The sequence below is a fragment of the Pagrus pagrus genome (assembly GCF_965226575.1).
Source record: "Pagrus pagrus genome assembly, chromosome: 23".
NCBI lineage: Eukaryota > Metazoa > Chordata > Actinopteri > Spariformes > Sparidae > Pagrus > Pagrus pagrus.
The window spans coordinates 4,020,246-4,042,268 of record NC_140205.1 but is presented as its reverse complement, the minus strand read 5'-3'; the positions used below and the strand labels follow the sequence as shown (position 1 = coordinate 4,042,268).

Sequence of the window (22,023 nt, the reverse complement as noted above, 5' to 3'; positions counted from 1 at the left end):
GTGTGTCTTTGTCTGTGTGTGTGTGTGTGTGTGTGTGTGTGTGTGTGTGTGTGTGTGTGTGTGTGTGTGTCTTTGTCTGTATGTGTGTGTGCGTGTGTGTGGGTGTGTGTGAGACAGTGACAGCGACAGGGCTGGAGTCACTGTTTCATGCCATTCGTGCCAAGCTCCGTATCAGATGCTTTGGCACTTACATAGTTTCGGCAATCTGTGTGTGTGTGTGTGTGTGTGTGTGTGTGTGTGTGTGTGTGAATGCCTCACCCTCTTGTTGGATGCCACAGGGCTCTCCCCACTATCAGCAGCTCACCAGGAATACCCACACATCCATATAAATACTCACACACACACTCATGAATAAACAGCTGTTGCAGGGTCAAATATTATCTTTCAGTCTCTTTAGCGTCTCCAAGAAGGGACAAAGATGGAGTTTATGGGCCTCATATACTACTGTATAACATTTATTGAATTTGTCTGGCTTGTTTTTGTGTCTTGTTTGAAGTCTGTGAAACATTTGCCCCCAAACTTTTATAGAGATGTTGGGTGTTTTTCCCACTTCGACGGTTGCGTGTCTCTGCTGTCATTTAAGCCTCCTGGTCTGGTTTTACCTCATTACTGGAGACATACAGTGAGACTCAGTCTGCTAATAAAAGACAACGTCTAGACACAACTCTGATGTATGGAGACTTCATACAGGCTTCATTCAAAGTCATGAAAGTTTACAAGGATAGGGAAATGCCAGAATTGGATTATAATCGTTAAAAAAGGCATATTTTTTCAACATATCTGGTGTTTCATCTGCTTAATCACTCATGTAACCAGAAAATGTTTTAGTATGTGAAAGGAAACAGTCCCGTTGTCATGTTTAAATGTTCAAAATTAGCAAGAATTAAATAAAAATGATGTTTAAGTACCTTGAAAGTGCTTGAAAAGTGAAAGTAAACAAGCTCAACAAGAGCATATATAAACCTCTCAGACAATAGTTAAAAGTGAGGAACAAGTTGTCGAGTCTTGTTGCTGCTCTTTCATCAGAAATATGAAGTGGTGAACAAACTGTGGTGTCGAAATGCAGAAACGTCTGTGACCTTCAGTTTCAGGATGAAACAAAGCGACGTCTGATATCAGCCTGAAATAAAAAGATACGCTCAGTTTGTTCCCTTCCTGCTGTTTAAGGTTACAGCAGCCTTGAACGCAGGCCAGGCCAACCACCTTTACTAAAAAACATCAGGCTTTAGTCTCAATGTCGTGTTTTATATAGATATACCGATCACCGAACACCCAGCCCTGATCCAGGCTGGAGGTTTTCCCCCAGCTCCAAGTGTTTATTCTAAGCTAAGCTAAACTATCTGGCTGATGGCTGCAGACACATATGAGAGCAAATAATTTAGGGGATATATTTGTGTTATATTTATTGTTTATTTTTTTTATATTATTGTCTTTCTTAAGCTTATTTTTGGGCATGTGAAGGGAGACATGCAACAAGTCCTCGGCCGCCGTAGAGTTAATATCTCTACACACCAAATTTAAAAGCTCATTGCCAAAAATGATCATCAAATTAAGGAGTATTGGTCGATAGAAAACCATTTTTTCAATTGTTATTCGCAGTATTGGTCTTAAAAGTCCAGTGTTGTCTGTCTCTGTCTGGTACTTTGATACTTTCACTGTAATGCCAGTGCAGTCTAACAACATGGATCTCACTCCCTCTGTTTTTGTAAATTACTGTGGTTGTTAATGTGCCGCACCCAACCTTTCATCCCCTGCCAGCCCTGTTTATATGCACACACACACACACACACACACACACACACACACACAGCGACCGCAGTGGTGCCTGCATGTATGTGGCTTGTAGGAACGAACGTACTGCACTGACTAAATTAATCTGTGTGTGTCCTGCAGTCTATGTGTGTAAGCTGGCGGATGGCGAGCAGCCGTTGTTTCTTCGTCTGGTGGCGGGACCCGACACCGACACGCTCAGCTTCGTGCTGAGAGAGCAACAGACAGGAGAAGTCATGGTAACACTACACCTCTATCATCAAAACAAAGACAAAACAGAAACAAGCTGCACCCTACAAACACCTGACTGTGCTGTATAAATAAAGTCTGTTTGCTCTTCTTCTTTCCAGTGGGATGCGTTCTCCATCCCCGAGCTGCGTAACTTCCTGCGGATCCTCGACAAGGAGGAAGATGAGCAGAGGGAGGCGGTGATTCGCCGCTACGACAACTACCGCCAGAGACTGCAGGAGGCGCTGCGGGAGGTCAGAGGGCCTTCCTAAAGGATTAACCTCCTTAAAACAGGACTACTGCCCCCTAGAGGGACGGAGGAGGTGATTTCTAAACTCCTCAGAGGATAAAAGTGGTGTAAATTTTGATGGAGAGAGGGATGTGGACGCAGAAGGAGAGAAGAGGATCCAGCGCCTGGAAGAAGGGATGAAGAGGACAGAAACTGAGAGACAGCAAGCGATGGACGAGTGAATAAAGGGATGAACGGACAGTATTCGGATGGATGTTTGATTCAGCCTGGATTAAAGACTTCAAACTGCTGCCTGCAGTCCGTCTGCTCACACCAAAGATTCACTTAATTGTGCCATATTCACTCATCCTCTCCCTCGTCTTCGTCCAACCCTCTCTTCCTCTTCTCTCACTCTGTCCTGCTGTCACATAATTTATACAGTTTATCTGATTCCTCTTCGTTTCCCCTTCGTGAAAGACTCAAGGCCATATGTTGAGTTAGAGTTTTATTTAATTTGTTTGTTTCAAAGGTCTGTACATATTTTTTTTTCTTAATTTATATGGGTGAAGCTTTTTATCTTTTTTTTTTGTTTGTTTTTCTTGAAGCAGAAAAGTCTTATTTTAGTTTACTCTACAGAGGCGGAGCACCAATCTGGTTGTTGACACAGACACGGAGAATAGTTTATCCAGACTGCTACTAGAAGTAAATACACAGTGAGCATCAGAAACGATCTTTGAAGCTGTAACTACAAGACGGGAATACAAGGACAGTCAGAGAATACCAGAGAGTGAAGACGTCTCGATCAACGAAGCCTGAAAGTTGAGAAATATTTCTGAAGTGAGAAATGAAGAAGTAGCCTGCGTGTACGTATGGAGTCTCGAGCGTGCCAACTTAAAAATGTATTTTAATTTCTTTGTGTTTCATTATAATCTAAAAATTACGCATTTATTCTTTATTTTTTTTACAGATTGACGTTATTTTCATTGCTTTTAAGACAACATAAAAAGTGCAAAATAAACAATAAAAGACTTAGTCACCTTTGGCGACCATATAAAAACTGATGCATAAAAAAAAATACAATTATAAATAATATAAATTCATTTAGTTTATACCATTTACATTGTGCAGGTATAAAACCTGTTTACATTTATCATTTAATAATGAATTTTTCTTTATTTAATTTAAATATATAATACGAATACTATATTCCACTATATTATTTACAATTATAGTTTTAATGAGCAGAGGTTAGTAAATGTAAAATAAAATAAATATAGCAGTTGCATTATAGATTTAAGAAAAAATTGAAATACTGAAATTGTTTTATTTTTTCCTGGATACATTTATGCGTAGATCCATGATTACATATGTATTAAAGCAGCAAAATGTGACAAATAACAAAAAAAGTGACAAAACTCAGAAAGAAATTAAAATACGTTTAAAAATATCTTTGTAAGTTATTACATTTACTTTTTATGCATGATTATTCTGCAAATATAACTACAGCGTAAATAATGTTTTTTTAATTTTACTATCATTATTGGCACACTTGAGACTCCATAGAGAATGGCCTGAAACTGAATGTTGTAGATGAAAGTAGACATGAGACATGAGAAGAGGTATTATCAGGTTTGTATTTCAGGTTTAATGTGACTGAAAACAGACGGACACAAACTTTACGTGACTTTAATCAAAGAGGGAAAGTTTCCACTGATAACTGAGTCAAATAGAAACTTGTGAGGTAGAAATTTAGTTTTGTTTGTGACAGCGAGTGAAGGTGAATGAGGATGATTATGATGATGATGATGATGATGAACTGGTTGGATTTGAAGCCTTTTGTTTGGCAGAGCATGTTCAGATGTAGTTTGGATAGATATGACCCCCTGACCTTTGACCTCCGTGTTGGTCAGAGAGGAGAGGAGTGAGATGTGACCGGTTTCTGGAAGTTGACTGAGCAGTTTAGAGGAAGTAGAGGAGCAACATTAGACGGAGGAAGGAAGACAAACGTAGAAGATAGAGGGAGTAGTACATGGGAAAGATAGACGTGGCTGTAACCTTGAGGACAATGACGGGGATTTTCCCTCAAGCCACCGTGATTAACTGCTTGTTCGCTTGTTGCATTTATGAAAGCTCCTATAATCCACGGCTGAGAGAAGAGGAGGTCTGTAAGCGCTGATAGCTGCGGAGAACAGGGGAGGGAAAATGGCTGCATTGTGTCGTTCTCCTGTCCGTCTGTCTGCAGGCATTCATTTAAAACGCCTGTGTCTTTGTGCTCTTATCTCAAGTTGAAACACGCAGCCTTGACCTCCTTCTCAACTCCGATTTCAGCTTTTTTTTTCTGGTGGATATAAAGAGGAAAATATAGGAAGGAGAGAGACGAAGGTAGAGCGGAGAAGGAGATGAAGCAAAGGATCGAAGGAGAACAATTTAATGAAAGTGCAGAAGAAGGTGAAAGGACTTTCTGTGCAGTTGTGAGATGAGGTGTTGCAAGTAAATAGCTGCCTTAAATAAATATGCAATGTCTTCTTTGGTACATGTAATTTATCATATATGGCTTAGAGACCAAAGAGGCTCGTTTCCAGTGTAGTTTTGTAGAAAGTCTTTGCTTTTTTGAATCTGCAGATTCTCAGACAAGTGGAGATAAATCACACAGATGTAAAACGCTTCAGTGTTTGAGCTGCAGGTACTCGATGAAGTCAAAGTGACGTCGCTGCAGTAGGAAAACGCTTGTACAGTACAATACCGCCATCTAGTGGACAAATACTGCGACTATTCTCTCATTTCTGTGTCAAATCTATATCTTAAAAGTTTTATTTTAATTGTTTTGTTATAACCAAAGATATTTTTGTGGTGTTGCCTGGAGCAAGAAATATATTAGAGGCCACTTCCCACTGGAGGGAAAAACATATATAGTTCAGAGTTTTATTTAAAAGGGTTTTAACCCTGGTTTATTTTACTATCAAACACTGGGTTAAAGCTGTGGAAGACAAAACGGGACGTAATGATTTGAATGTACAAGCAACTGAATACCTGATCATGTCTTTTAAAGGTCACGCCACCAACTTTATACATGAAGTTCAGTTAACTGGTGAGAAGAAATGATTTAATACTAAAAATTAAAAATTAATCCTAATGATGTCACAATGATGTCATCAAACTTGGACTAGAGAATCAAAATTTTACACAAAAAAGCCTCCGTATGAAGTTTGAAAGAGGCGTAAAGATCGGAGGGAGGGATGGTCTAATAGAGCACATTGTTGAGTTGCATTATGGGAAATGTAGGATCCAGCTTTTTCTGAGCTTGACCCGTAAAAGGGACTAAAACTACAATATTTTTGACCTGTTTTTGTCCCTGAATACTTATTATATATTAATATTTAAATGCCACTGAGTTGAGAGTTACTCATAAAATAAAGTTACTCAACGGTGTTCAGCTACAAGATGTTTCTAAGATTCAGATAACATAAATTAGGTATTCAGTTGTTTAGAAAGCTCAAACATTTTGGCCCTTGTTTGCTTCCATACTATATGATTTAAAATGATACGAAAGTCTGCATGGAAACAGTTAATGAATCTTAAAGCCATGTTGTTGTTGTTGTTGCTGTTGTTGTTTGTGTATCTGATAAACAACTTTAGCTGTTTAAGACAGAACAAAACCAGACGAGTCGTATCAATTGATTTTTTTTTTTTTGGGCACTTTAACGTTGAATTCAGGGACGACGGGTTTTTGATTTTTCCTTTTCCTCTCCTGTTAATCTGCAATCTGCCGCCATCACACTCTGTACTTAATCTTAACATCTAATTCACTATAATCTTACTTTGTTAAGCTCCACTCATAATTATATGTTCCTCTTTTCTTTTTTTTATGAATGGAAGTACAGTGTGACAGAAGCGTTTTAAGCTCATTTTTATTTTTGGTCTCAACGAGCTTCTGTTATGATTTTGAGTTAGCTGTAGACTGTGAAACGTTGCATGTGTTCCTGTTTGTCTCTTTGTGTACATGCGTGCCGACTGTACACACCGCCGGGCTGTTCAACATTAAAGCACGCGTCATCGTAGATTCAGCTGAGGGTCGGGCAGCATTCGGACAATCTGTGGAGACGAAGCTGGTGAAAACAAATCTTATTTTTCAAATGCTGTCGGATCTGCTGGTGATATAAATTAGGCTTGTTGATCAACGTATGTATTATGAAAAGCTTCTGGGCCGGCAGTGTTAATGAATGAAGAGTTGATGTACCTGGTGTGTATTCAGACATCTTGTTTTAAGGCCGTTTAATCAAAACTGGAGTCACAGAGCGCGCAATCTCTCCACATCCTCGCTGTTAGAAGCCTCTCTGGAGCTTTTGATCATAAAACATGAACTTCAGCAGGAGTTTTCCTTTTTTCTGAACACTTTCAAGGACTTTTCATCCGACTGATATGTTTCTCTTAGGGCCAATAAGGATAACGGTTATTAATAACCAAGGAGACCGATATTGATACTTGATATTTGCAATCGCTGTAAAAATTAAATCTTAGTGTCAAAACTATTTGCAATCTACTCAAGTACTGTACTTAAGTACTTTCCTTTAATTATAGTTACTAGTTACACTGTAAAATCCGAAACGTGGTGAGATTATTTTCTCAAGACCTCCAAATCTACACGATCTTAAATTTCTGAGCAGTTTTTCGGCGCTTCAGATTGTTTTTCCTTAGTTTTGTGCGATCTGTGTCTCCAGTTTGAACAGCCGGGATCTGTAATATTAAATGCCAAAGATCTGTGTGTAGCTCTTCCGCCATTTTATCGATATTATTTTTCCACTTCTGCTTTTGTTTGTTGTACACAGGGACTCAGATGTTCTGCGATTCATCAGGTTGATCTCACATGATGAGTTTCACGTCAGCATCCGAGCTCAAAAACACAAACTCTGTTGTTCTACACTTGATTAAAAAGAAGTCACAGGTTGTAAGTTCAGACCTGAGGTGCAAAATCCAAAGTTTTTTGTTCAAAGAATCAAAGAAAGGAAACCCAACAATAAGTAAGTAGTTGTATTTTAGCAGAATTAAGTTTATTTTTGCCCTTTGCGCTCAGGTCTGACAGCTCGGACCTCTGCAGTGCCTTTCTTACAGTCTGACAGCAGCAGAACGACGAGCTGCAGACAGAAAAACGGACCCGCAGGTCAGACGTTGGGTTTCATCCGATGATGCTTTTTGTTGCAGTTCTCTCTGCAGGCGAACAGGTTTTTATTTTTGTTGGTATCTTGTGGTTTCTTCTTTGAATCGTTACCAAACGTGGCCTTTCCTCACACAAGGCGGGCTGCATCTATTAAAGGTGAAATTAAAACAACAAAGTCGTGTGTCGGAGTGTTTTTGTGTTTGTTTCAGATCAGATTTGTTTTTGTCTTATGATTTAATTTGGTTCGATAAAGGAACTGGCTTTTTATTCAACACTTTTTGAGGTAGATGAGATTATTTTGCAAATTTCTGTGATTGTATTTGAGAAGAGGTGAAGGTTTAGGTTATTCATTTATTACTCAATTGAAAGAAAAGTTAATTTGCAGCAAATTTGATGATTTCAAAGTAATCTTTTAATCAAAAAAGGACAAAACTCACTGGTTCCAGCTTCTCTTCTATGATAATTTGCAACTTTTCTTTGTTTTATATAATTATAGTTCATAATTAAGTATCAATGTGCTAATTTAATTTTCTCCAATAAAAAGTAACTAAGTGTATTTCCAAAAATGTAGATTACTCCTTTTATAAGAAACTGTTAGCTTAGCTTAGCATAAAGACTGGAAGCAGGGGGAAACAGCTAGGTTAGCACTGTCCAAAGAAAACAAGCCTGCCTACTACAATCTCTAAATGTCACAATTTAACTTGTATCTTGTTTGTTTAGTGTCACTTTCATCACACTTGTGTTTCCTTTGAGCAAAGCCAAGGTTGCTGTTTTTCCCTGTTTTCATTTTTTATGCTAAGCTAAGCTAACCGGCTGCTGTATCTTCATATTTGACTTCCATTTCCAGCCTCCGTCTCTGCCAACAGTCTGTCTTTATGTTTCCTTCACAGTGTTATTTATGGTGTTGAAACACGTGCTGTCAGTATTTTGGCTGAACTGTTGTCTGCAGCAGATTCATGCAGCGCCTCCTCCTCTTGTCCTCTGTGTGACCCCAACTTAAATAACTGCACCCACAAGAGGAGGGAAACCCCCTCCACCTCCACCTCCACCTCCTCCTCCTCCTCCTCCTCCTCTTTCTCCTCCTCTCACAGACAAACATTAAACTGTGTCAGACATAAAGCCGTCAGCAGTGAGCCTGTCAGTACAGCCTTCAAAGTAAAAGCAGGGTGTTTCATAAGTTTGGGTTATGTGGAAGATGTTTGAAGGGAAATAAAATCCTCCTTCCTTCCACTTAGTGTCCATCCCCTGGACGCTGGACTTGGGGTGCAACCCTCCATGCATTGTGAGGACCTCCCTTGTCTTGATATCAGAGGCTATCTCCTCCTTCGGCCTGCTTATTGTGCCTACTGTATGTGGGGTTTTGACTGTGGCTGCTTTCCTAGTGATGTGAAGTCATATCATTTGCTTTCAGGACCTTAAAGTACTTGTAGCTGTCTATATCTGCTATGTTGCCTTCTGGTAGCTCAACTCCTTCAGTTCGGATCATCTTCCCTCTCCTCGATAACATCCGACCACACTTATATAGTCTGAGTTGCTGTAGATCCTGTAGTCCTGGCTCTTCCTTTCCGTAGCATGTTTGTTGTACCTGGACCGGGGGTTTGAATCCTGGTCAGGGTGTGGCTGTCCAGGTGAGGCCCTGAGGCAAGGTCCTTCATGCTACCAGCCTACCTCAGGTATGAGTGAGACAGAGAAGGTCAAACCAGGTCAACGTATATATAACGTACATATTATTATTTATTTCTGATTTTGGCAGTTTTAGATCGCCATTGCTCTTTGCTGCCTGTTTTGTTTTAATAATTTAATTTTCCTGTATTTAATTTATTTTCTTGTTTCTTTACTTAATTGTCAAGCACTTTGGTCTCCACACTATATAACCAAGGTTTATTTAAAGTGCCCAAAAAGCAGGAATATTTATAGTTTTTGCCTCAGTACTGTCGTCATGGTTAAATATCATCTCTTTAAAAAGAAGTGCTCGAGTAAAGTAGCTTCCCTTCTGGACTCTAAATAGTAAGTAAATTAATTTCCTTAATGTAAATCTCTCACTTAAAAAAAAAAAAGTCTGGAAAAACAGTCAAACAAACTCGGACCGGAAACGTGCGCCTTAACTCTTTTATTTTGAAGTCCCGTACCGGATGCTCCTGTATACACCCAGGTGTGTTTGACGCTCCTCCAGTTGAGTCAGAGCTGAGTGATCCAGCAGGAAGAGGAGCCTCAACAACTCTCAAAACTCAACTATGTAAGTTAAACATTTTAATTGTTTTGAAATGTTTCATTCTGAGCGGCTGTGGTCGTGTTTACCTCAGCGAGCGCCAGAAGCGTGAGCGATCTGTCCGCGTCGCCAGACTGCGTTCACAAATCTGTCAATTGTTTCTGCAAAATCAGCGGCGTCTTGTCAAAAACAATTAAAGACCATATTTTGAACTATTAAGGGACAGACTTCTTTTCGGCATCAGTAAATGCACCAGTCTGCTCATGTTTAAAGAGAAACAAGCGGTCAACAGCCGGTTCAGGTGTTACTCACATACATCAGTTGTGGGCGGTGAAGGTGCAAGGTGCCAGGTCGCGTCTTAAAAAGCTCCGTTTCTTAATGGGATTCTTCATGGGACACTGTTACCTCACTGAAAAGCTAAAGTAGGCATGACAACAGTTTTATTTCCTGGTGTAGAGTTTTGATTTTATTCACAGTTTCACATGTGCAAACAAAACATGGCATTTCAAATGACCTTCCCATGTGAATTTGCTAATTTTTTTTACACATTTTCTCACAAAAAAACTTTAAAATGTGAAAAGAACAGAGTGTCAAATGAAATGGGCATTTTCACAAGTTGCTTTTATTCACATGTTGAATTAGTAAATAGTCCATCACAGCTATCACACAGGGAATTTGTCAAGGTGAGAAACTGTATGCAAACAGTACATCTGATTCTCAGTCAGCAATGGGGAAAACAATGGAGGCAGTGTATGTAAATATTGTACCAGACATCTGGCCTGATAACCTTTTGTTTAAGTGATGCATGAACGTAGGTTGCAACACATCACTTCAATCATGCAAAGAGTTGCAGATCTTCCCTTGTGATTTCCTTTTGTCCTGTAACGTTGTCACAACAGAGCGACACCACATGTTTTAACCGCCGGCTGATAAACCTCAGCTTTTCCCTCTGATAGGAGGGAACAGAGGACCAATCTCCAGAGGAATTCCTTTACATTTAAGTGATAAACATACATGCAGTGAATGCTCTACAATCTTCTTTATTTACTTGAACGTTGACCTGTTGTCTGGTTCAGTTTCCACTTACACAGCTGTGTGTGACAGACTCTTGGACCGGTGGGATCAGCTTTGTGCAACATATCACAGATCCTGTGTTTCTTAAACATGTCAAAGTTCACTCCGCCACGTGTTACACAGCGCCGTTGACTTATTTTCTGCTGATTGTGAACTGCAGACAACGAAATCCTTTCACAGTTCAAAGTATCTCAAAGGAGGAAAACTACCAAGAACAAAAGGAACAGCTCAGATAAATTTAGCTTATTCTTCTCAGTTTTCTTGATTTTTGCTTGAATAAGACAAAGTCGAGCCGGCTGTACATTTTGTAATTTTAAAATAACCCAAATTTATGCTTCAGGTTTCGTTTTTGTTTGTTTTACATATATTTTACATCTGTTTTAGTTGTTTAAATAGTTTTTGTTGCAGTAAAACATGAGAAGAGTTCGTTACATTTAAGATAATTAACATTACTGCACTGAAATGTCTCTTTTTGTTTCTGCTCTCTGTCAGGTTTGGTAGGAGATCGTTGTTAGCCGCTCTGCTCGCTGTGGCTGCTGGCGTTTACCTGCTGCCTTCTCCCATAGACCCCAAACCACATGTGTAAGTACCTTAAACCTGCCTTCTGCCTAATAACCAGCAGGGGGCGACTCCACTGGTTGCAAAAAGAAGTGTGATCGTATGTAAGCTTATGAGAAAGTGACCCTACTTCTCACTTGATTTATTCCCTCAGTAAACAGTTTCCTCCTCCCCAGCTTCACGTCCAAATATGGTCACTTCTGGCTCCAACATCTTAGTTATGATTAAATTGCTGTCGTTACGATAAATTTATCGGTTCATCCAAATCTGTTCCTCCAGACTGAAGGGGCCTCCTCCGGCCCTCGAGGGGCCGCTGGCCGCCAACACCCGACTGCAGAAGGGCCGCAGGCTGTTCGCTGGGAAACTACACGGACCAGAATCCTTCACTGCCGATGAGGAGGGTGAGCGTCCTGGATTTGATTTGTGTGATTTAACTCTCTTCAAGGACTTTGACCTCTGACCTCTGCCTGTCTGCTATGCTGAGTAGTTTGTCCCTTGTTGCCCCCTGCATGTTGAAGTTATTACATGTTCACATTATTTACTTTTATTTAACTTTCTTCTTCTTCTTTTTAGATAAATAAAAACTCTGCAATGTGTTTTTCCTTAATTTTCATGTGCATTTTTAGCGCCTCATGTTATTTCTGCAGCTTTTTTCGCCCAAACAAGAACAAACTTCAGCACACAACACATGACATCAGCAGTTTTAAAACATGTGTGTGTGTGTTTCAGGTAACGTGTACACAGGAACTGTGGACGGGAAGCTGTGGAGGATCGGTCCCGATGACAGCCTCACCCTCATCACGCAGATGGGACAGAACCTACCAGAATGTGGTTTGTGTTTTTTTTTATTGTCACACGTCTGTTTCTTCTTCTGTGTTTGTTCAGGGACGGCCGTGTCCTTCCTCTCATCCTCCTACACTTTCCTTCACACTCGGTTACACTCCTACACTTCTCTATAGGACCTGATATCGGTGTTACTAGTTGTCCTTTTCTTTTGCAGCCAGTTATTTGTTGCCTTTAAGACGACACAGAAGCTAAGCTAAGGGTTCGTACTGGTGCTGGAAATCCTTTAAAACACTTGAATGTGGTGGAAACTTTCTTCTTTTTCTTTAATTCTCCACCTTCCTTGGTTTGATATCATGAAACATAATTTTGGTTGTTTACAGCACAATAACATCTGATTCAAAGCGATGTCGGTTGAGTCTGTTGTGCGTCTGTGTCTGCAGGCAGCAGCACAGACTTCGAGCCCGTGTGCGGTCGTCCTCACGGCGTTCGTCTGGATCGTCACGGTCAGCTGATCATTGCAGACTCGTACTTTGGGCTGCACAGCGTCAACCCCAGAACCGGAGAGAAGACTCTGCTCCTGGCTAACTCACAAGGTAAGGTGGTGGTGTGTTCTTACGCTTGCTGGGATTGAGTTTTTATAAATGAACTCCTTGTGTGCGACCCTCCTTTTCATTGGTCGTCAGGTGCTGACGGCGTTCCCTTCGCCTTCCTGAACGGCCTGGAGATTTCCTCCCAAACTGGGATCATTTATTTCACCGACTCTTCCAGTCGCTGGGGGCGCAGACACGTCAAACTAGAGGTGAGACGAGGGAAGAGATGTTTTGATCAACTCCCTTTAGATTTTAAATGCGAACGCATCTAAAAGAGTTGAAAAGAGGCTGAGTGAAGTGAGCAGCAGGCGCTCTAAACCAAAAAAAATCCCCTAATAGATAACCGAGTAAAGAAAAGCTGCAGCAGGATCCATCAAGGCTTTTTTTCAGCGTTGCTCGGCAACTGCAGTCCTTTTTAACACACAAGGACACACTCGATCTTTTTTATCCATTCATCTGGACCGGTTGCCAAAAAACGAGAACGCTGAGAGTCCTTTCAGTTCAGAAAACAGCCGAGGCTGCTGATGAGGCTGAAGGAGAGATGTGTCGACATGCACTTGGTTCAAAAAGAGAAAAATGGTCAACAAAGGTAGACGCTGCCCACGTCGACCCCCAACGACACACATGAATGACACACGTGTACACATTAATGTGTTGTTTAATGTATTCTTGTGTTTAATAGCCACTGAGCCCTGAGAAACATCAGGTTTATTAACACTTTAACTGTTTATAGACACATAAACAGTTAAAGTATGCTAAGCTGAGCTGAATGAAACAAAAAGTGAACGAAACGAAACAAAGCAAAGAAACTAAACTAAAAATGTGATCTGTAGTTAAATGAAACTAAACTGAGCTGGTGTGTTGGGTCTCAGGTGATCGAGCTGAACAGCCTCGGTCGTCTCCTCTCCTTCGATCCACAAACAGGAAGTGTGAAGGTGCTGCTGGACTCCCTCTACATGCCCAACGGCATCGTGCTGTCGCCTGACGAACACTTCCTGCTGCTGGCAGAGACGAGCATCGGACGCATACTCAGGTACACACACACACACACACACACACACACACACACACACACAGACACACACACACAGACACACACAGGTTAAGATAAACATCAGTTACTCAGATGTTTAGTCGACTGTGTCCTCAGATTTTGGCTGAAGGGCCCGAAGGCCGGTACCAAAGAGATCATCATGGACAACATGATCGGTTACCCTGACAACATCCGCCTCAGCGACCACGAAACTTTCCTGGTTGGAATAACAACGACGCGGTTCAGGAAGCTCACGCCTCCCTTCCTGGACATGATCGCCCCGTACCCGGCTGTCAAACGCTTCCTGGCCAAGGTCGGTTTGTTTTACAGTTTGACTGAGAAGATAGAAAGACAACGACATATTGTTACATGAGGCTGAGACGCAGCTTATCATCAATAATACAAATCTGGATCAGAACCGAACCAAGATGTTAAAGATTATCACCTTCATGTTGGCAGAAGTGATTTCAGTCTTCAATATTAAACTGTATTTGATCACACAGTAATAAATCAGTCATATAAATTATTGCCTATCACCAGGAGATAAATGCTGTTGGCAGATGAATCTGCTTTCCCATGATGCATCTGCTCCTCGCTGTGTGATTCCCAATTATTTTGTCTGTCAGTCAGGAGAGAATAACAGGCTTTGTTCCCGGCTGCAGCGAGACTAGATGGTGTGAAATGTGACGGGACAGGACACACACACACACACACACACACACACACACACACACACACACACACTCTGATTTGTTAGACGAACACACACACTTTCTTAGTTGAATACGCTGCAGCTCCTTCACACACACACTCTCTCTTTAAGGAGCAGGTCTGAACTCCCAGTGAACTCTGGGAAGTGTCAGTTCAGGTCACACTGACTGAAAAACTTTATTTAAAACATGTTTGGTGCACGATGTGACCGGACTACTGAGAGGTTAAAGTTCCCAAATGACACCAAATGACGAGCTCAGAGTAAAATTTAAAGAGATACCAGTGTTTACATTCTCCGATCAAGCAAAATTAAGCAAAATCCAGCTTCTTAAATGAGTATTTGGGTTTTGGACTGTTGTTTGAAGAAAAGAAGAAGTTAGAAGACGCCATTTTGGGTTCTAGAAAATGATTAAACTGAACGTGTGTTTCCAGGTGATCCCTCTGAGCTGGTACAACGCCCTGCTGCCGCGCTACGCTCTGGTCCTGGAGCTCGGATTGGACGGCGAGATCGTGGGAACGCTGCACGACCCCGGAGGCCACCTGACGTGGGCCGTCAGCGACGTCTTCCAGCACCGAGGGAGGACCTACCTGGGCAGCACCGACCTGCCGTTCCTGCCCGTCCTGGAGGGATGGGAGAGCTGATGACGGACACAGAAAACTAAACGTAGGACGATTTGTTTTTATTATTTGGACAATTTAAGATTCTGAACACGATCGAGCGACGTTCACCTCTGGAGAGACGTGTGAATCAAACCCGGCTGGAGTTCAGCCTGTGACTGACAGCAACATTTCTCAGCAGGAAGTACTGACCTCACTAAATGCAGCGGAGATTAAACAGAAACTTCACTGTTCACTTCAACTGTTTCTGGACTGGATGTCACACTGAAACACTGGATCCATCAGCCGTCCTACACACAGTCCATTGATAGCTCAGTGTGCTTGTGAGCTGCGTGGGAGCTTAAACTGATTTTCATTTAATCTCCTTCTGTCCCGGCCCGGATGGTCAAAACATTTCTCCGTGAGGAATTTTTAATTAACCCTTAAAAATCTGATCATTAGACTAATTGAAGACTGTGGGAATGTTCACTATTAATACTGTGTTGTAAAGTTAGTTTTTAAAATAAATATTTTATAATTGACATTTCAGTGAGTGACTCTTGATTCCTGAGTATGAATGTAATTTTTTTTTTTCATGTGTGAAACTGAGTGAAAAGGAAATTTTGCCGGAGAGGACGAATCATTTTTTCCCCTGGTATATAAATTCACTGTTTCAGAAATGGACAAAAAACAAATTGTTTTAGGCAGATTTTCCAAAATCCCTCTGGACTGACTGCAGGTGATTCAGGTCACCTGTGCACAGGTGAGGAGACTGACTCCTGATTGAGGAGTGGAAGCAGCTTGGGGCATTTCCTTCCCAGCCAATCAGGGTGTGACGACACCCTTTTGTGAAGGCTTAAAAGAGGTGAAGAACGACACCCAGGTGGCTCTGACCCTCATTCTGAACCTCATCCTCTTAGATTACAGCCAGAAACTGTGGTCTGTTTAGGCCCTATTGGGTTTTCTTGGCTGCTCCACGTCGTTCTCGTGCCAAAACTATTTATTCTGGATCCCCTTGAAACCCCAAGCAGCTATACACCTTTAGTCTGACATTTTATTTCCCTTGTAGGAGCACATTTGTTTATTATACCCTGTGGTGATCTTCAGCCTCTTGTGGTCAAAATGAGGATTACAAAAACAAATAAAGAATAAATTTTAAAATGACACAGACATTTGTCGGTAAATTAAGTGATCCGGACCCTCTGTGATATTTTGAGAATCTTTTATTTGGACAAAAACACACAAGCCTAAAATACATCTTCATCATCATCATCAAAATCTGCTCTGAAAAATAAAACTTAAGTTTCCAAAAAACAACAAAAACAGTTCTGACAGATCGGAAAGTGCATCAGTGAATTGAAACAAAGTGATCGGTTTCGAGAGGAGAAATAATCACGATGTGTGTGTCGAGTCCCGCGAGTCTCCGCCGGGACTTTAAATCTCAGTGTCGTCACATTAAACACCGAACAAACTGACTACAGAGGAAGAGAGAGCTGTACGAGTGAGTTACAGTAGCAGTGAACACATGAACAATCACCAGTTTGTCTGCGAGAAATTAATTCACAATTAAAACGAACACACACAAAAAAAAGATTCAGTCTTTTTACAACATGTCATGCAGATGAATCGACTTTCTGAATGTCACCGTGCTGCATTTAATACTCAGAAGTTTCCCTCAAAAGTCTCCAAGTCAGATCTTTGGTTGGATTTTTAATAATCTGCAGATTTGTTTTTTTAATTCAAAAATGAACGCATCGCCACAAAGTACTGGCTGTAGGCAGCTTGGATGTGAAATATCAGTCTTTAATAATCTAAAGTCCCCACAGAAGGAACATGGAAATGTGACAGAGACTTCAGGCAGGGCCACAAAAGACTGAAACCCTGATGATGGGAAAAGGACTTTTATTTTGGCGGGATATATCCTCTATCTTTCCCATTAGGAAGTTAATCTCTGAATGTAACGAAAGTCTAAAATCTGGCTCATTGAAATGCTTCAAGCATGAAATTACTAATGTATGATTCAGAAATTCATGTTTTGTTCAGTTGTGACTTAAATAAACGTGATCGATTTAAAAACCAACCCGGAAATCAATAAGATAACAAAACATCTAAAAAAAAACAAAGACAAAAAGTGACGATTATTTTAAAATTCATGAATGAAAAGGTGCTTTAACAGCTCACAGTCAAAATAAAACACTGAAATCATGTCGTCTGTCTGCAGCGTCACGGTCGATTCTTAGAAATTATTTCTCGACTATTTTTAGTCACAAAAGTTGCTTTTTACAACATTTAAAGGAAAATCTGATGTCAGTTTACTTTTGCCAGGAACGAGAGATGACGTGATTCTTCAGTTCATCCGACTTATTGTGACAAAAAACAGTCAGAAAGCTTGTTGACTGTGAGCGTGATGTCTGGGGGGAGATGTGGTGAATGACCTCTGTCATTAGGCACTCGTTTCTGTGAGATCACTGTGTTTTCAGTTGGACTGCCTGTTTATGTAAGTTTGACTTCCTGTAGGTGGCGCTCATCACAATTTAAAATGGTGAATGGAAACGCACGTACATTTGTATTTTCTACTTCTTACTTTCTGTTCAGAAACTGCGCTGCATTTGGATCACGACCGAGCTGCAGTAAATGTTGGTGTCGAATGGAAATCTCTCATGTTCGTCACGTTCCCATCTGAGTGCAACTTCTTGGTGATGAACATAAAAATTGAAGAACATCTGAATGCACCAAAGAATTCATCAAAAACCCCAAATTTAGACGCGTAAATAAAAAAGGCTTTTGTCAACTGGACCACTGATATGACGATATTCTCAGCAGAGAGAAAAACGGACGTGAATTTACCAGAAATGTGTCGTTTTTTCCAGGATTTGAAGTTGAATTAACGGCCTGCGAGTGTGAATCCATCCTGAATTATCTGGCTTCCCCGCACACCTACTGACAAACTTACTAAACGGCAGCCCGAACTGGAAGCTTTGACGGTGGGTCCTGCACCCAGAGAGGCCTCCTGTCTCCATGGCAACCCACCTATTCCCAAATTATGACCCCCCCACCTGATCCCTTCTCCATCCGTCGACAAAGAGACTGGCTCAGGAGGCCTGAACACAAGGCAACAACAGCAGGAAAGGCTGAATACAAAATACAACACAGCCCTTCTTCCTCCGTCTCCGTCTCCTCCTCCTCCTCCTCCTCCTCCTCCTCCTCCATCCGTCTACTTCATCTTCTGTCTGAGTCTGCTGAGCCGCCAGCTGTGGCTCGTAAACATCTGCCGAGGGTCGAATTTATACCTGAGAAAACACGAGAAAGAAGAGTTGATGTTTGAGTTTTAGAAAGTCCAACAAATGGTTTCAAAGCACATTTAAGTTACCAACTACTTTAATAATCGATTAATCATATAAGTAATTTTTCAAGTAATCAAGTATTTTGGTTTTAGACTGTTGGTTGGACAAAAGAAGCAGTCTGAAGACGTCACTTTGGGCGCTCAGAAACTGTGATGATGAACTATGATTTTTTATTTATTTATTTTTAAATAGAGGTGTTTTTCCGTGACACAGACCTCGGATCGTACACGCCGGGCGTCCGACACGACTGTCCGGCGCAGGACTGCAGCATCATCAGCCGGTGGTTCATCTTCTCCAGGACTTCCTGGTCGATGGTCTTTGCGATGTTGGTCAGCTGGAAGGGGTCTGCTGTCACGTTGTAGACTTCCACAAACACCTGCAGAGGAAAAACAATCTTGGATGAAACTGCTGTCAAACTGTTAAGTCTACCATGTTGTCATTCTTGATTCTACCACCAGATGGTGTCACAGTAAGGCATCTCTACATGCACATGGTGGCAACAAAATAAACATCTCACCTCATTATCGTCAAACTCGCAGTACTGCAGGTTGGCAGAGGGGGCGACGGTGCGCACACATGCGTAGGTGTTGTTGTACGAGTCCTCGCACACACAGTCTGGGAAACACTCCTGGAGAAGGAGGAAACACAAGAACAGAGAATTATGAGTCCTTCTGCTTTATTTCTTCCACAAATGATTTTAAAGTTTCTCGTCGTACCGACACTCCCGGCCCCAGCAGCGGACAGGCGGGGTCCGACACGTTGCTTCCTTCTCCTTCATACTCCACCAGGATGTCTGTCCTCCAGCTGCTGCTGTTCACCTTCCCCTCCTGGTGACACACAACACTGGTGGTGAGCATCAGAATCATATTTTTGTGAAAACCATTTATGGATGTTGCTCATTGGTTCCCGGAGGTGAAATTCAGGTGTTGCAGCAGCACAAGGTCAGAAAAATATTTGTTAATTGTTAGAAGCATAAATTTTAAGGGAATGGAAATGTCTTATTCTTAGTTTGCAAAGATTTGGGGTCCCTTGTTGGATTAAATCAGGGGGAAGAGTGTTTAAATAGTGCATTTGTTAATGTCTGTGTGTCTAGAAACATATCTCGAGTCAGATACTGGAGAAGAAAATCACTGATCTCACCATCACAGGCAGGAAGGACATGCCGTCCATCTGCGTCTTGTTGACATCGAGGCCAGCGATGTCCAGGATGGTCGGACCGAGGTCGACGTTCGCCACCAGCATCTGAACACAAGAGGAACATTAACGTATTATCAGTGTGTCTCCCTACAGGACAAAGATTGATTCTGATCCAATAAACTCTTCTGACTTTTTATCGTGGGTATATTTTTATAATTTAGCATTTATATGCATCTCTTATTGTTTTCTATGACTTGTCTAAGAGATCTGCACAAGAATCCCAGTGCCTTTGTACACCTGTGCCTTAAAGGAAAGGTAAATAAAGTCTTCTCAAAGATAAAAAGCACATTTAACATTCATGCAGCCTTCAGTACGGATCAAATTTTTATATCTACATCATATAATTTGCATCAGACAACCCAGTGAAACATGAATGACTAATGGCCAACAAGCAACCTTGATCTAACCTTAGTTGCAATAATAGATTCAGAGCTGGCATATAACACAGTTTTGTGTGTCTGTGTGTGTACGTGTGTGTGTGTGTGTGTGTGTGTGTGTACCTGACTAGTCTGGTTGGGCTTGATATTCGGTCCTCTGACCATGAGAGGAACTCTGATGTCAAACTCGTAGAGCTGCCGCTTATCCAGAGGAAGAGAGAACTGACCTGAAAGGAGACGCGGGACAATTTTTAAAAGTTCATGTCATGATTATCCCGGGCCATGATGACTTTGATTCACAGCATTGTCCCAATAATCACTCAAGTATTCTTAGAAATGTCACTTAGGCAAGAAATGTTTTATTGCTCTTTGCTCCAAACTTAATTTCACTCCTATCTGTTAACAAGGTTTTGATAAATTAGAGTAAAGACGTCCTCTCTTTGACACACTAAAGTTACGTACCTGTGTGGTAGCCGTTGTCGGACGTGAAGAAGATGTACGTGTTGTCCAGTTCACCTCTGACCTCCAACCTCTTCACTATTTTCTCCACCAGGTCGTCCACAGACAGCAAAGTTCGCCACCTGCAGGAGACGAGCAACAACAACGGAAATAATGCTTAAAACTGAGTGAGACGAAAAAAAGACCTTAAGAAAGGTAAGAAGTAGAAAGAAAAAAGTAGAGGAAAGGTGACAGGAAGTGGGTGATAACAAGGAGGAGAATAGATGAAATGCAAAGAGAGAGCGGAGGAACTGAGGAGGAAACAAAGAGGACGGTGAGAAGCAGCGTAGGCTGACCGTTTCCTGAAAGCATCATCCAGAAACTGAACAGACGAGTTGGTCATGGGGGTTTTAGCCTGTCTGATCAGCCAGTGTTTGTCCTGAAGACAGAAAACAAGAAAACAAACATTTGAAAAAGGAGATATTTTAAAGTCAGTGACGTGAGAAAAGTCTGACGATGAGACGTCGTACCTTCCCGTGGATGTTGAAGTTGGGGTCTCTGGGAGCTTTGGTGCTGTTGAAGCTGTCCTGGTACTGAGGAGCGGCCGTCCACGGGGAGTGAGGGGCCGGCGTGGAAACCATCATGAAGAACGGCTGGTAGTTTGATTTATACTGGAGGAACTCCAGAGACATGTTGGCCTGACAGACGGAGAGAGAAAGGATGAATGAATTGTACCTGAAGTTATCGGTTAATCTGACAAAGTTACAATGTGACATTTTCTGCAAACGTCTATTGAGGACACAAATATGACGAAAGCTAAGATAATATAAAATGGATCGGATGAGTTGTCTCACCAGAACGTCTGTCAGGTAGTCTTTGCTGTAGTCTGCTCCATGTTTCTGAGCCTTTCCGTTCACTGACAGAGTGTAGTTGTAGTATTTTGAGTTCTTCTCCTGGAAAACATAAAAAACTTCAATGAAATACTCTTAACACAACCCCGTTAACACAGCAAGTACATTGCTGGACTTAATCTGACGGCGGGGCTCTAATAAATAAATCTGTGGTTTTATACTAAATCACTTACAGAGGGCTGATCAGAGTCTGTTTAATAAGACCCGGGAACGTGAGTCAAACCAAGAAAAGGATTTAATTTTAGAAACGTTAATCCAGCCTCAAAAAACGCTTTGTATAAAGCAGATCTTATAATTGGATTACCAGTAGTTATTTCTTGGATTTTAGGTGGATGTATGGAGTCACAGGCTGCACCAGTTAGGATTAGCCCTCATCAATAAGGAAAAGTACAGAAAACACTGGACTGACGGGTGCTCATAAAACCTCAAAGAGTCAGTAATTTGGTGGAAGCGTATTTTGGTTGACATGTTGCCTTCTTTCATAAATTTAGTGTAAATGATATAATCAGATAAAACAGTGTATTGCTGCGACAAACTGACACTTTTTACAAGAAAAAAAAACAATTTATAGTTTGAATTTAATGCCGAATTTACAAGAAGACACCAATTACTTAGAATATGCCGCAGCAGTGTTTTGCAAAGTTTGTTTAGTTTCTCCTCACTCAACAACTCTTAAATACAAGCGATTTGTAAAGGAAGTCTGGGGATGTTGCCATTATTATAATCATCTATTCATGAATCTGAAAGTTAAGTGAGAAGATTCAAAACGTTGTTAATTCCAGTTTCCTCACGGTCACATGCACTGACATGTGATCT

The 22,023-nt window shown here is 41.2% G+C and overlaps 3 protein-coding genes across 3 annotated transcripts in view; 2 read left to right on the top strand and 1 right to left on the bottom strand.

The window, feature by feature from the left end:
• rassf3 (Ras association domain family member 3) overlaps positions 1–7,550 on the top strand; it is a 33,783-nt gene extending 26,233 nt beyond the window's left edge. The window contains exons 5-6 of the mRNA XM_084345649.1: positions 1,894–2,009; positions 2,121–7,550. Coding sequence (XP_084201775.1) covers positions 1,894–2,009; positions 2,121–2,270 — 266 coding nt within the window. The 3' untranslated portion in view covers positions 2,271–7,550. The remainder of the gene's footprint in view (positions 1–1,893; positions 2,010–2,120) is intronic.
• Positions 7,551–9,538: 1,988 nt separating this feature from the next.
• Positions 9,539–15,482, top strand: LOC311252428 (adipocyte plasma membrane-associated protein). Its single transcript, XM_084345577.1, has 9 exons — positions 9,539–9,618; positions 11,158–11,247; positions 11,503–11,624; positions 11,953–12,054; positions 12,450–12,602; positions 12,693–12,808; positions 13,472–13,632; positions 13,750–13,945; positions 14,776–15,482. Coding segments are annotated over exons 1-9 (1,152 nt in total). The 5' UTR covers positions 9,539–9,616; the 3' UTR covers positions 14,986–15,482.
• A 663-nt stretch (positions 15,483–16,145) lies between these two features.
• Positions 16,146–22,023, bottom strand: part of gnsa (glucosamine (N-acetyl)-6-sulfatase a) — a gene marked incomplete at its 5' end in the record, with an annotated part of 9,371 nt that continues 3,493 nt past the window's right edge. Inside the window, 10 exons of the mRNA XM_084346329.1 lie at positions 16,146–18,230; positions 18,500–18,660; positions 18,802–18,912; positions 19,001–19,111; positions 19,425–19,526; positions 19,982–20,085; positions 20,321–20,439; positions 20,653–20,735; positions 20,827–20,994; positions 21,151–21,281. Of these exons, the coding sequence (XP_084202455.1) occupies positions 18,155–18,230; positions 18,500–18,660; positions 18,802–18,912; positions 19,001–19,111; positions 19,425–19,526; positions 19,982–20,085; positions 20,321–20,439; positions 20,653–20,735; positions 20,827–20,994; positions 21,151–21,281 (1,166 nt within the window). The 3' untranslated portion in view covers positions 16,146–18,154. The remainder of the gene's footprint in view (positions 18,231–18,499; positions 18,661–18,801; positions 18,913–19,000; positions 19,112–19,424; positions 19,527–19,981; positions 20,086–20,320; positions 20,440–20,652; positions 20,736–20,826; positions 20,995–21,150; positions 21,282–22,023) is intronic.